The 15,021-nt window shown below is 39.2% G+C and overlaps 1 protein-coding gene across 3 annotated transcripts; it reads right to left on the bottom strand.

The window, feature by feature from the left end:
• Positions 1–790: 790 nt before the first annotated feature.
• ankrd28b (ankyrin repeat domain 28b) lies at positions 791–14,202 on the bottom strand. Of its 3 annotated transcripts, none has more exons than XR_008908504.1 (29): positions 14,012–14,202; positions 10,417–10,500; positions 10,235–10,313; positions 10,017–10,087; positions 9,626–9,826; positions 9,408–9,495; positions 9,171–9,313; positions 8,594–8,806; positions 8,377–8,455; positions 8,177–8,291; positions 7,966–8,048; positions 7,792–7,855; positions 7,643–7,711; positions 6,892–7,032; positions 6,697–6,808; positions 6,591–6,617; positions 6,437–6,511; positions 5,607–5,808; positions 5,427–5,514; positions 5,218–5,335; positions 4,718–4,937; positions 4,197–4,284; positions 4,037–4,120; positions 3,697–3,842; positions 3,525–3,607; positions 3,215–3,297; positions 2,561–2,652; positions 1,184–2,329; positions 791–1,087 (listed from the first exon to the last, which is right to left on the bottom strand). XR_008908504.1 is itself a non-coding variant. In XM_056762506.1 (28 exons), the coding sequence occupies exons 1-28, from the start codon at positions 14,036–14,038 to the stop codon at positions 2,046–2,048; spliced, it is 3,159 nt and encodes a 1,052-aa protein (XP_056618484.1). In that variant the 5' UTR covers positions 14,039–14,202; the 3' UTR covers positions 791–2,045. The 3 variants fall into 3 exon arrangements, 1 of the variants encoding a protein (XP_056618484.1); XR_008908505.1 differs by having other exon boundaries at positions 791–1,309; positions 1,832–2,329; XM_056762506.1 differs by having other exon boundaries at positions 791–2,329.
• Positions 14,203–15,021: the final 819 nt, after the last annotated feature.

Raw genomic sequence — 15,021 nt, 5'->3', positions numbered from 1 at the left:
GTTAACTTGTACATTTAAAGCATCATTTAGGTTTAGGGTATAGTTGGGGGTTCATTCTTTCATTTTGATCATTTAAAGATAAGTGTGTCACAGGTTTAAATCTAGGAAACTTGATATAAATGTTAATTTGTTATCTAATTAGAGTGCAGTTATTGTGAGAAAACTACCATAAAAATGTTTTGATTTTCGTTATCCAGCCATGGTTCGCAAATACTTAATTCAGAAATGTCTTCCTATGTACCACAAATGGCATAATTTTTGCATTAAAGACAGTAATTGAGGTCAATAAAAACTCAACCTGAACCATGTCCGGCGTAAAAAATATGCATGATGTACTTTCATGAACAGATTTGAAAAAGGTTCCTCTGGCATCTTGGAGACAAAGTTCTTCTGGATTTAGTATTTCTCAGTTTTTCATCTTTTTTCATGGAATAATAGATAGACTTGATGATTTTGAAACTAGATCTCTGTGTGGAACACCAGCTGTTGTCACACTTTTGTCTCACTGGATTATTAAAAATAACTGCAAAAGGAATGTTTAATAATGTAAACTGATATTTTCTACTGACACACACCGCAAAACATGTAAATAACTGTCTTAAAACTATTTTTATTGGCTTTTATAAAACCGTTATTTTATTAGCTTTTACACAGCTGTGTACATCTAGGGTAAAAACACATTTAAACACTTCATATCATTTAAAATAGACATGAGTGATGCTGGTCAAGTGAGAGAAGTTAGGTTTGTATAACGCACTGGCAAGTTTGGAAGATAAACGGACAAAAATGATTCAAATTACTCAACTCATTTATTTATTTAATCAACCATAAAATATACAGGAATCTCTTGTTCCGAGTCGGGGAAAGCAGTGACCACCCGCTGCACCAGTCACTCCATTTGCCACACAAATGGACAGAAAGGCAAACGCGGATGCCCGCTGACCCCCCACTCAGCCGGGTAGCTTTACTAAACAGATTTCCAGTTTCAATCTTTCCAAAATCAAAGCTTGAAAAGAGACACAGGTTTTCTGACAGGCCATCACAGAAGGATTGAGTGGTTTCGTTTTCTAAATCAAAACGAGCATACCTGCCCCAAAAACGTAATGTTAATAAGAGCCAGAAAAAATATAATATATATTTATATTCATATATCAACATACAAAGAGATCAAATGCTGTTCTACCATTGGTTTACACAGTGTTCCTCATCTTGGAGCGAAGCATGCTGGGAGCCGTTTGCCTCATTTTCAGTGCTTTTCACAGATGTAGTGTAACTTCTTCGTAGATTTGTTCTTCCAAGCTGCCCCATCCTTCCATACAGTAATTTATGAAGGCACAAGATGATGATGGTGATGATGATGAAGAAATCATGAAAAGTAAAAATAAATACCATAGATAAAAATAATAATTTATCCTAAAACTGAAGATGGAGACAAATAGCTTTTAACTTCACTCATGCTTGTGACCAAAAGCATTACAATGCTTATGTCCTTGCAGTTTTCAAACTAATAACTTTGTAATTTCGTTTCCCCCAAGGGACAGAGAAATTCACTGGTATTAAAATCGCATTTTAAAAAATAAATCATTTCTTTGCCCAAAGGTGTAAATGATCGACTCAGAAGTGCACACTGACTTTAAATCGCTGAAAGCATCACAATTATCCCAGTCTTAAAGTAAAGGACCGTTTCATTTCCTAACAATCATAAAGGAGTTGAAACGAGCTGAATCCATAAATCACGACAGTCTCAAACTGTCTGTGCAAATATTGGTCCCAGGCTGCTGATTCTTGTCTTGTTATTGCCATAACGGGGGTCCGCCCACCAATCCATTACCTTTGTGTGGGTGAAGCAGAGTACTCTGAGGCATCTGCTAAAGGACGAGATGTGCTGGCAGAGGTTGAGCTGATGAATAAGGGGGCTGGGAGGGCCGGCCTACGACGCCTCGTGAATACGTTTGTGCGCGTATGTTGCAGCTAGAGACTCTTAAGGCTCTGCGGAGTGGCCGGCCGCTGGATAATTAAGACAAGATGTGCGCCTCTCCTCCGCCTCAGTAGGTCTCGGAGTCAGAGTCATTTAGCTCGTCGTCCTTGTAGAGACCGTCGTGGCGGCCAATGCTGTTGAAGCTGCAATAGGAGCTGTGTTCAGAGCGGAGCATGGGCAGGCTGTCGAACGTGACGCTTTTAGTGGGGCTGGTGAAGTGATTGATGGCGCTGAACGCGAGGCTGGGCACTGCACCTCCTCCTGGGGACACTGGCATCATGGTGGCCAGGATTAGTGCCAGGCAATCGGCCACATCTTTGTTAGGAGCACAAGCCAGGGCGGGAGTGTAACCTTTCAGAGACATGAGAAGAGACTTTTTGTAAGAATGCAAAAACAGCCAAATTATCAGGGTTTACTAATATAAAAACACAAGATAACTGTTCTTGTATAATGTTTACATCAAGCTCGGTAAAGAAAACTGCTATCAATATACCTACATATTGTGTATCCGTAGAAGTAATGTGCATTTTAACTACAATCCTGATTTTTATAAATTTGTGATTATAAGGCATCAACATTTACCGTTTTCATCCACGGCTAGCACACTAGCCCCCTTCGCTAGTAGTTCTTGGACGACCACAGTCAAGCCATTCCTAGCGGCCACATGCAGAGGCCTAGAAGGGAATATCCAGCATAAATTAAGATTTCTTTGACAATTAAGAATTCTTTGACAATGCACTAAATATTTGACAATACATATTCGCAGAAAAATTAAGAGACTATTCCAAATGTTCATTTAATCAGCATTTCTAGATGTATTGTGGTCATTCCAGACCAGTGTCTGTTGAATTTCAACAAAATCAAACCTCAGGAGTGACAAAGTCATCCAACAGCAATTTGAAAGTGACAGCATGACAAACATGAAAACTGTGATAAAAACCCAGGTTACCGCATAAAAAAATACTTGAACTTTTCCTAAATACTTACAAATGTTACTGTTGAATTGTTTAAAAGAATATAAAACATGAATATAAACTCGTTTTATTTGCAGTATAAAAAATACAGAGCATCTTTTATGTTATTTTGACCAGTTTCTCCAGTTTTCAGTTTCTGCATATAAATGCAAATAGAAATAATATTTTTATATGACAATTTTGATAGTAGTTCACAGGAATGAAAATCATTTTGAATTGTTCTCTTAATTTTTTCTGCTGAAGTTTTGTGTGCTGCACAAACGTTTGTAAAGCTGCATTGGTGGAGTTGATGAGGTTTCTGTCAGTGATCTTCTCCAAGATCAACAAGGCACTGGTTTCATGGCCCTAAAGAGAGCAAACAAAACAAAGCATTTTTAATGACAGACAGCAGTCATTGCCATAGCAGCATTACAAAACATGGATCAACACTTAGTAATCAATCAGTCATGTCTGTCTCAACTCCACTAAGGATTCCACGGACACGAAAAATGAAAGACAAACAAAACCAATGCAGCAGAACAGTTTTCTATGGCGAAAGCACCATTCACGAGAAAATAGAGAGTGTTTCTCACCTTACTGCAGGCCAGATGGAGAGCAGTGTTTTTGTTGGCGTCCTGCAGTGTGAGGTCTGCTTTTGCACTGCTCACCAACACCTCTGACAAACGCACACAACCACAAACTTTACAGATAATTCAACTACATGCAAACACAAATACACATTCGTTCTAAGCTTCAGTCTCTCACCGACTGCGTTAGTCTGGCCGTTCTCAGCAGCCATCATGAGGGGAGTTTTGCCTACGGCATCCACACAGTTCACCTGTGCATTGTTACCCAGCAGGAGCTGCAGACACTCCACGTGATCGGTGAACGCTGCAGCATGAAGAGGAGTCCTGACAGACAGAAATTCGTAAATGAGAAACACAGCAGTTATTATGCATTACCCTTCTACATCTTTTAATGTGACCACCAGCATTACGTAAATTAAGCTGTTTTTGAACTTTGAGGCTTAATACTAATATTTACATAAGAATATAATATATTTACCAAATAAACATTACGAGAAAGAACAAAGGTAGCATGTTACCTGTTTTTAGAGTCAGTCGAATTGACGATGGCCGGACCAAGCGTGTCTATCAACATCTCAGCTGCTCCTTCATTGTCATTTATACTGAAGGTCATAAGGAAAAGCTTTAATACTCCTATGCTTATTAAAAACACAGTCCCACAGAAAGAAATCCACTTACACGGCACAGTGAAGGGGGCTAAATGTGTTCCCTTCCGTCTTATGGAATAACTCCTGCTCGAGCAGCACTTCAACACAAGTGTCATGACCTGTCAAGAATGAGAGTGGGAACATCCGATTAAGCTGCAGTTTAGCTAACAAGCTACCTGACTTGTGATCAAACAATCATCAATTGAAAATTTGATGGTGATATTTTAGGTTTGATCTGGCTGGAATTCGGCCTATAAATAAATATAAAATATCACTATTAAAGTTTTAATACGAAACGACACAAAAAACTGAATTAGAACAACTGAACAAGAGAATATTTGACATTTTGTTTTTGCATTATAGCAAATTGTGAATCCGAACAGCGCAGATGAAAAACAAGAACAAATATTTTACTTTCATACAGGCGTGCAAACCAAAAATTAGGGGCATCTCGTGCGATTTTCATTTGTGCTTGCATCAGATTTGATGTAAACAGACTGCAGTTGAAACAGGATCTACTCTTTCAACCTGTGACTGAGAGTGTTTATTCACCGTTGTAACAGGCCCAGTGAAGGGGTGTGTATCCCTGGTGGTCAGTGATGACAGGAATGCTCTCTACTGACTGGGCGGCATGCAGGAGTCCCCCCAGAACTCCAACGTGGCCGCAGGCGGACGCGAGGTGTACCGGAGAGCGCCCCCTACAGTCCCGTGTCATGAAACTGGCACTGTGCTGCAGCAGAGCCTCCACGCACTCCTCATGACCTGTCACCGCCTGAACCAAACAACAAACACGGTCATCATCCAACTAATTCAACCACAGATACTAGTACATCAGTGACTTAAGACTCAAGGTCTTTGCACATACAGCCCGAAATTTTCCTATGTGCTTTTCTCTTGTTTCTATGGTGTCTCTCAATTTTTTATGAGGGAGGATATTCGTGTGTAAATGTGATTGACACAACGTGAGGGCGAAGTCGGACAAAAATTTCAGACTCAATGTGCAATGGGCTTTAAAATAATGTTTTCAAGTCCTTAAAGAAAACATGATTTACCCCTCTGTGCAGAGCAGTGCGACCCCACTTGTCTTTGGCATCTACATTAGCTCCCTTATTTATAAGAGAGTAAACACAGTCTGTGTGTCCGCCCAGCACAGAAAGCATCAGAGGAGTCCTAAAAAACACAAATGAATTACAGGTAAAGTTTTATTTCAAATAAGACAAAATATCCATCATATAGCATCATATTTAGGTCTTATACATACTGGCCAATTCCATCCTGAATATCCACTGCACTTTGCAGGTCAGCATTCCCGATCAACAAACGCAGACACTCCGAATGACCGTTTGTAGCTAAAAGAATATACAAACACATGGCTCTTGAACCACCTCATCAAATCTCATCCTAAGGCTGAGATTTACCATGCTAACTGATTAGCGCTTACCGGCAGCATGTATGGGGGTCCGTTTGAGCGTGTAGTCTTTCACCAGGATGGAAGCCCCCTGGTTAATGAGAACATCTACACACTCCACATGGCCTTTGAAGGCAGCTAGGTCCAACGGTGTGTGTCCATGTGCAGTTCTCACATCCAGGTCCAACAGAGATTGAACAAGCACTTCCAGTGCCTGGTGATGCCCATGGTATGCCTAAAGACAAATGTGACGTTTAAGAGAGAAACCCAAGCCAAATAATATTTTTTTTATTATAATTTATTAGAGGGAACCACAGTATAATTATTATAGTATTGTTTTCAGTTTTATTAATATTTTTAGATTTCCGGTTAACTTAACGCTGTTTAATTATTTGCTTATATCATTTTGTTTGTTACTTTTTTATATTGCTTTAAATGTTACGTTTCTTTATTTCAGCTTTAGTTATTTATTTTCAGTTACTAATTTTCTTTTTCTAATTTTCATAAATATAAGTTTTTCAAATAATGTTTAGACCAACATTTTATTTGACTCCAACTAACATAAACATTAAACTAGTTTTAATATAGACTATAACAACCTTGCCACGGTCCAAGATTCAACCCAAGATCAAACAATTTCCCAAAGACAAATAAAACCACATTATAATAAAAGGCAATTCTTTATTTACAGAAATATGTCCTGGTCAACCTGCCTGTGTTTATCTTGGGATAATAGCGATCAAGGGAGCGGAGAGATCATAAGCACATGGCTCATAGCTTTCCCGGAAAAGTCACATTGCAAGTTTACTATAGTCTCCAATTCTATAAGTCTGGTTGAACAAACAGACAGAGATTGTACTCACAGCCAGGTGGAGTGGGCTGACCGGAGCACGTACGTCAGAGTCATTTAAGATGTCTGTCCCTGAGGTTTCCATTAACTTCATAAGACACAAAAGACCTAATTAGGCAAGATCGCAGAGGACAGTGACTTTTAATGTAGACTGTCACAATACTTACCACATCTAAAGGAGTCTCACTCGCAATCTAATGAAGACAAAAAATAGTGAGTTGAAAAGTTAAAAGCAGAAATCCTTTCCAGTATCGATTTTAAGTGTTCCCTCACCAGCTCCAGACACAGCCGGTGTCCGTACGCAGAGGCGTAATGCACTGCATTGAAGCCCTGATTGTCTCTGATCCCTGGGTTAGCGTCATTCCTCAGCAAATACTCCAGGCACCTAGATAGGGAATGAGGGAACGGTGAATACACACTTCTTACAGCATCACTCATCAAAAAGTAACATGTGCCGCCATTACTCACTTTCCATCGGCGTCAGAAGCAGCGGCGTAGTGAAGTGGGCTACAGCCCCTTTCGTCGAGCTCATTGACGTTGGCTCCTGAACCCACCAAAGCAAACAGGCACTGATAGTTGCAGTTTGCAGCTGCATAGTGCAAAGGTGTCCTGGAGAAGAGATTGTTTGCTCAGGTCTCACTATCAAAATACAGGTAAAATACACTTGCTTACCGGAAATTAAAGGGCTCATCGGGTGAAAACGTGAGTTTTTCCGCGTTTAACTGTTATAAATGGGTCTTCCAACACAGAAAACGTGAAAAACAAGAACCCAGTAAGTTTGTTTTGGTGTGTCTTTCACTGCAAGCGTATGAAATTGAGCTGTTCAGATTTATAGAAACTAACCATAGAGGAGTTCAGGAAATATCATTTAGCAAAACGATTGCCATGGCAGTACTACACATGTGTTGTGTTGACACGCCGGACAAGGTGGGTGAGTTGCGCTGTACCTCATCATTTAAAGAGACATACACCAAAACGGGTTGTTTTGAGCATAGCTGTTTTTGACAAGGCAAAAAGGCTTTTGTTTACACAGCCATTGAGTGTTTTTAAGCCAAATAAGTTACAGACTAGTATTGTCAAAAATATTGATATTTCGATACTGACCCTAAAAAATCATACTGACTTGTTGAAAGTGCTCATACGATGAGTCCATTAAACAACCACCACAAGCCCTGTGTAAGTCAAACAGGTAATAATAGGAGAGTCGAGATAAACGCACCTTCCAAAGCTGTCCTTCCTGTTGAAATCTGCCCCCGTGTTGAGCAGCAGATTCAGACACTCAAGGTTCCTGCAGTGACAAACACACATTAAAAAAACTTTAATGCACTTTCGAAAGGAAAACAGTAGGTGGTGGGTTCAGATCCCTACCCGCCGGCAGCAGCAGCATGTAAACAGGTCCTTCCAAAGTCATCAGGGGTGTCAATATCAAAGCCTGCAAGAAAAAGACTTGCTCTAGTACATCCTTGTAAGCAATTAGGCAGAAAATTCAATCCATGCACAGAACCCACAACGCCTGCCTATTCTAGCGGCGACGTCACATACCGGATGACAACAGTTTACGGCAGCAGTCCGAGAAGCCGCTGAGCGCAGCCAAATGCAGTGGAAACATGCCATGGACTCCTCTACTGCAGGAACAATAACAGCTTGAGTTACAATCACGCAGGCGGTAGATGAGGAACCAATTAAAACATCATTCAAATAAATCGAATAATGCATGTCCAACACAAATAAACTCAAATAAACCCAATCTCACTTGGCTGTACCAGCTCCATTAGTGATCAGTGTGTTGATGAGAAGCTCGTGTCCGTATCGAGCGGCTATGTGCAGAGGAGTGTTACCGTTCTTGTCTTTACAGTCAATCTCAGCACCTACACACACAGGAAAACACATGACAGTGTTAGATACCGTGACAGTGCGCTTCACTGACAGAAAACAGCCAAGATGAAGACTCACCGTTCTGAATAATCGCCTGAGATCTCGAGAACCTTCCATGGATTGCGGTCATGTGCAGAGGGGTCTTACCGTCCTTACTCTGTGTGAAGAAAATAAAACGGAGCTTATCAGATAAACTAGGCCTGGAACAACATGTCAACCTATCGCACAATAATTTTCTTTTGAACCAGCTGACTTTGTTGTCTCAAAGTATTCCCTTCATATGTAAAACTCCTACCCTGATATTAACGTCGGCTCCGTTGCCAACGAGCAGCTCGAGGCAGAGCGCCCCGTGACGCGAGGCAGCAGTGAAGTGCAGTGGGGCGAAACCCTTCTCGTTGACCTGGTTCACATTTGCTCCACACTCGATCAGCTCATTGACCACCACATCCTGGCCGTTGTAGCACGCCACGTGCAGCGGTGTGTTCCCATATGCGTTTGGCTCATTCATCTGTAATCACACCCACATATTAAATGACGCACAAGACCACCTGAGATTGAATTAATTTAAGAGTGAATACATTTAAACGATTTCTATACTTTCTTCATATTAGTCTTGTTTTGTGCTTTTTAAATGTATTTCCAAATGAATGGATGGTGTGATGTTCGAAACGCATCGAAATTTAAAATGCAACACTTTTCATTTTATTTCTGTTCATCTAAATTGAAGCCACTTTGTTTCACAATCGTATCATCTTCAAATACATTGTTACAGGATTTTATCAAGTTCCTGCAGTTCAACTGGTAGAGAATAACACTAGCAATGCCAAAATTGTGGGTTTAAGGTAGAAAAGGAAACAGATGTTCACACTCACATCCACTCCAAGGTCCAGGAGATACTTCACAACACTGATCATGCCGCTGGATGCCGCAGCGTGAAGAGGTGTGTACGCCTTCTTATCCTTACACGTCACCTCGGCGCCATGGGACACCAGCAGTTTCACCACCTCCATGTGACCTGAGACACACAAAAACAGAGGTGATGATCTAATAAGTTTCAAAGCACATATTACCGTGGAAGAGAATGGAGAACGAAAGTTATCCCGTCTCACCCATGTACGCTGCCCAGTGGATCGCTCTTCTGTCCTTCTTATCGAAGGCGTTTATATTGGCTCCCCTAGAGAGCAGTAATCGCACCATCTGACAAAAGAAAACATCTATTTGAAACACAATAATGAGTATTTCTTATTATTATTGAAATATGTTTTCATGGCAGAACGATATGGTGGAAACCTCTGAAGATTTTAAATGCGTGTAAACGCTTACTGACCTCCAGGTGGCCACTAAAGGCAGCATGGTGCAGGGCGGTACGTCCGGCCCGATCGGATACATTAACGTTGCTGAGCAGTGGGACCAAGGCTTCAGCGCACCGGACCGCTTTGTTAGCGGCGGCCACATGCAAAGGGGTCTGCCAGTTCTTATCTCGAGCATTCACATCAGCAGAGTGCTTAAGCAAAACCTGCACTGCCTCCTGCAGAATAATAATAATATTTTGCATTTCATTCACTTTGGACAAATGTGCAAGTTTATAGCTTATAACTCAACAACTAATTCATTTCAGGTTAAAATTTTCAAAGTATAATATGTGCTCTAAGGATCAGAACGTGTTTGTAGGTTCAAAAGAACATCTACAGCTTTTTTTGTCTCTGTATTCGCCGTACCTCGCTGCAGGATGCCACTGCACGGTGAAGAGGAGTCAGCCATTTGTTGTCTTTAGCATTTACCCTCGCCCCTATGGCCAACCAAAACATCAACAAATTCATTACGAAAAACAGTACAATACATCAAAGCCACATCTAACGAATCTGAAATCAAACGGAATAGACATCAGACCCTTTAGAATAAGCATAATCGTGATGAATATTCCACATGCATTTACCTGATAAAATTAGAAGCTCTATAATCTCAGCATCTCCTAAGTAGGCAGCTGCATGCAGCGGTGTCCTCTTCTCATTGTCCTGAAAGAAATTCAAGTGTTGTTACAAGCTCTTGTGTCCTAAATAAGTCTAGCCCGTAATGAACAGGTGGTTTCTACAAAAGGTAACTCAGCTGAAATCTTACTTGGACATTCACATCCTCTTTCTTAAAAATGAGTGAGCGCACTTCATCTGGATCAACATTGAAAATAGCTTTTAGCAGGGGAGGCTGAAACACAGAGAAACATTAAGTCACAAAACTTACAATAAAAAACTTGGCTGAACTGTGACATTTCAGCCAGGTCTTCAAGACCGAACTTAAAAGCAGAATTTGAGGTTGTTTGACATAACTGAGGGGGGTAAGCATGGTTGCATCTCTTCCCTGAAAGACATCCGAGTGCAAACCAAAGCGAAAACACCTCGAGCTAGTGTTGTCATGAGACTGCATGTGTAATCGCTTATATAAGTGCATCCTTATGGACCGGAGAGATTCTACATAAAAATAACCTTCTGCACCTCTGCAAATTTATTGACTAGAGAAGCATTAAAAATGTCTATGATTCTTCCAGATGTTTTTTTTTATAAAGATGAATCTAAAGATTTTTTTACAAAGAATAAAATTGCTGCAATGTTTCCATTACTTTTTAAACAAACAAAAAAATATGTGACCTTGGACAACAAAACGAGTCTTATGGGTACATTTTTCGAAATTGAGATTTTACATCATCCGAAAGCTGAAATATCTACCGAGATACAACAGTTTACAACTGAGGGTGCACAAAAATCTAAATATTGAACAAAATTGCCATTGAAATCAGAGGTACTGAAGCAGGCCATCCACTCACAAAGTGTTTATGTATTTAGACTTGGAAATTTACAAAATATCTTCATGGAACATGATGTTTCCTTCATATCCTAATGATTTTTGGCATAAAAGAAAAATCAATATATATTTTGTATGTATTTTTGGCTTTGACTAAAATGTTCCCATGCTACTTAAGACACATATACGCTACTTGGCGAGCCGAGCACATACAAGATCAGTGTTCTTCTTAGCTCACGCCAATTCACAATATACATTTTTGACAATGATTTAAAAGTTAAACTGTTAAGACCGATTTTCACAGGAAAAGAACAATGTAACCACCAATGTTACATTTAAGACAGAGGCAAACAGCTCTAAGAAAAAATATGCATTCAGGTTTTACATTTCAACATTCAACTTATCTTAGTGCACATGTAAATAGTTATAGCATTGAAATGGGGAATATTCTTATTTGCACTTTTCCAGAAAACAGTATTAAAAAATGTATTTGTGGGTGTGTGAAATCCTATCATAACATTGTCTAATACTGGCTAAGTATTGGAGAACAACTGAGACTATTCAAATTCAGTCTTTATTCCGGTTATTTTGGTGATCAATGATCATTATAATAAGAAGTGACCAGGGAGACAAATAATCTTTTGACATCAATATCTGACAGAAGCTCTTATTGTGTGTCATTAAAAAGCAGGTCTGCATTTGAGTGATCAACACCGTGTCTACACCGGACTTGATACAACAGCCTGCTTGTTCTTAGTGGGTTTGTCGTGTCATGCCGCATCCAGTGTGGACAAAATAAAAAACTACAATGGGTTCTTCTAACACAGTGTCAGAATCTTTTCAATCTTACCAGATAATTATCTATCTGATTTACTAATTTCCATAAAGACATTCAGTGACAAGATGTTACAAAAGGAATGACACCTCAAAACCGAGACAGTCCGTACTTGTGTGGAGACACTTGAAGCTCTTCTTTGCAGAAACTTAAATCCTTCGCATACTCATGCATTTGCCGGATAAGACCTCTATACTACCATAAAAAACAAGCATCACAAACAATACCATTGCATTCCACATCCGCTGCAGTACAGACTCGCTATGACTTATGGGAAATATGTGCAGTATGACAAAGTAACAGGAAGTGTTCAGTCTCACATTCTTGAGTGTTGTGAAATGGTTTCTAGCTGCTCAATGGAAAAATGCTACCAACCCAGTTTAAACCATGCACTACTCTTGAGAACAATTGTATAGCCTACAAGGAAAACATTATAATTACAAATCAAATGGATGGAAAAAGATGTCATCGTTTTATACACATAAAATCTATAACTAATCTAAAAACAACACAATACAGCGAATTAACCCAGACAACATTTGCATTGTCTCATCTAAATCCAGTTAGACTCAGTTCAGGTTGTCAGTATTGGCCAAAGATAAGCTCACAATGAGAGTCGTGAGAACACAACAAGCAAGCCCTTGTGCTTGAAGAAAGCTTAGTGTGACATTGGCACAATGTGGTGCTAAGCTAAGACAAGGCTGTGTTTGTCACACATGCATCTTGCACTCTGTCATATGCATTAATGCTTGTCAATGTCTATTTAAGCGGTGGGATCTTGCTATGTCTCCATTAAAGATAAACAAGCCCCTCTACATAATGCCATCACCACAGAGATGAGCTCTATTGTATCTCCTCATCCTCCCTCACCAGAGACAACACGCAAGTGTAGACATACAAATACACGTCAACACCACTGAGCTTTGGTTCTGTTAAGCACACACATCCTATCAATGCCAAGGTCATGGGTTTGATGCCCAGGCAACAACAGACACTTGACTGATAAACTGTACAACCAGAACGCACTGCATGGCATTTCTGCATACAAGCATAAATGTGAACGCAACGTAAATGAAAGTTAGTATGAAGAAACTATGAATTAAACATGTATAAAAGAGCAGAACACACACACTATTTTAAACTGTATTGTAAGGTAGCTTTAAATGGAAGTTGCCCCAAGAAAAGTTCACGATGCCTTTAACCTCCAAGCAGAATATGACAGAGCAAATTATAAGAATTACAAAAGCACATTCATAGAGAAAACCTGTCAACATTTAGATGTCCAGATAAAGAGGAAATGTGGTTACTTTATGACGTCAGTAATCATCATTACAAAGGTCAAATGTTTAAAATATTTGACAAGCTCGTCTAATTGTAAGATCAATCTATATTGAAACGTGTTCCGTGTTCTAGAAACCTCTCATACAAGATCTATAAAAATTTCGTTTATATTAACGTTACCACTGCAACTATTATATAATTTCATCTATCTACAATGTATGCGTGTGGGTTGGTACAGTACTACCAGAAATCACACACCTGTCGTGCAATCATGAAAGTTGTTTCAAGTAATCATATATTAGTTATCATTCTACACGAACGTATCATAAAACCCATAAATAAAACGATATTTAACAAAATATATACCGTTAGAGGAGTGTAACGTTAGCGGTCTCATACCCAGTGTCAAACAAAGATGTTAACCATTTGCTATCCTCGAGAGACCAACTGTTGCCCGAAAATTTATAATAAAGCAGAAATGTGATGTATGACTTCATATTTCAGACGATTCTTCAAGAATATATATATTTAACACCTCATACGTCAAGATCCGTTAAACTCGTATCGTGTCTTGCGCACATCTAGCTTGGTAGCTGCTAGCTACATACCTGCTGCAAGAGATTACATGTTAAAAATCTACGATTCGAGTAAATATCCAGAAACAATAAAAATGTGGGACTTTATAATTGTTCAGCTTTATAATGCTCGAGTTAACAGACTTTGTAAAATCTGCGAGGTTGCTGGTTTGATCACTAGCGTGTTAGCATTGCTAGCTCGTAAGCAGTTTAAGACATCACTCACCTGGTCTCGAATTTTGAGAACCACCATGTTTTGACGCTCTCTTTGGCTCTCATGCAGGACTGAAAGGATATTATTCACCACCAACAACTGAATGCTGATGATTTATTGTCGACAAATCTAGCGTTTGCAGTAGGCCTGTCGTTTCCTATATGCCACTGATGAGCAGGAGAGAAAACTCCATAACATTACCGCCACTGCCACCACGCAAAGAATAGAGGCGATGATTGGTTACCCTGTAGTTTCAGCGACAGTAACAAGAACGGCGATTGGTTAAAAGCATTGGGGTAAAAGAAGTGAAACGTTGCTAGTAATAGTGATATCATTTGATAGAAGACAGAAGTATCAGTTTCTGCATTGCAGAGTAACTTCCACCTTACTTTTTTAAAATGTTGGAAATTATATACATTGCCATGCCAATAATGTAACAGTGGTGATATAAGAACATCAGAGTAAAACCTAGACTTATTGTTAGGATTGCAAAGCTTCTGTTTCTTTATTTATCAATACAAATTAAATCCTGGAGTTAAAAAATTTACAGTTAGTGGCTAACAAGTTTGTAAACAAAAAATACATTTAAAACGGGAATAAGCGTGTGTGGGTGGTTATGTGAAATTTGACACTAAGGTTAAAAATGAAAGCAGTTTTGAAGATGCTTCAATACATTATGGTCACAATTTGTTAGTTTGATTGGTGGAATATTTATAATATATATTATTCTATAATATCCATTGCATAATATTGAGTTTAAGATCAAGATGCATTTGTTACAGCTCTTGAAATAATTTCTAGACAGGAACCAAAGCAAATGAAAACTGACCACAAAAATGATACTGAAAACAGATCACCTATATTGTTAAAACTTATATCTTCAATAAAATGAATTTCAGTTGCTCATTAAAACGATAGAATAATAATGCTTCAATAAGCTTACTATAAAATTTGAGCTTTGGACTTGGAAAAATGTAACCCATTTATTTGTGCGAGTCAGTCTAGACTCTGTTACAGGAAAC

The sequence above is a fragment of the Triplophysa dalaica genome, chromosome 12 (genome assembly GCF_015846415.1).
Source record: "Triplophysa dalaica isolate WHDGS20190420 chromosome 12, ASM1584641v1, whole genome shotgun sequence".
Lineage (NCBI taxonomy): Eukaryota > Metazoa > Chordata > Actinopteri > Cypriniformes > Nemacheilidae > Triplophysa > Triplophysa dalaica.
Note: the sequence above shows the minus strand (reverse complement) of the source record. Positions and strands in the feature narration are given on the sequence as shown.

What these genes read in the sequence shown, in the direction of transcription:
- ankrd28b (XM_056762506.1), bottom strand. Translation starts at nt 14,038, where the DNA reads ATGGTGGTTCTCAAAATTCGAGACCAG. An exon ending in TTCTCAAAATTCGAGACCAG is followed by an intron (nt 10,501 to 14,011) that starts GTGAGTGATGTC and finishes TCTGTGTTTCAG; the next exon opens with CCTCCCCTGCTAAAAGCTAT. An exon ending in TCCTGGACCTTGGAGTGGAT is followed by an intron (nt 8,807 to 9,170) that starts GTGAGTGTGAAC and finishes GTGTGATTACAG; the next exon opens with ATGAATGAGCCAAACGCATA.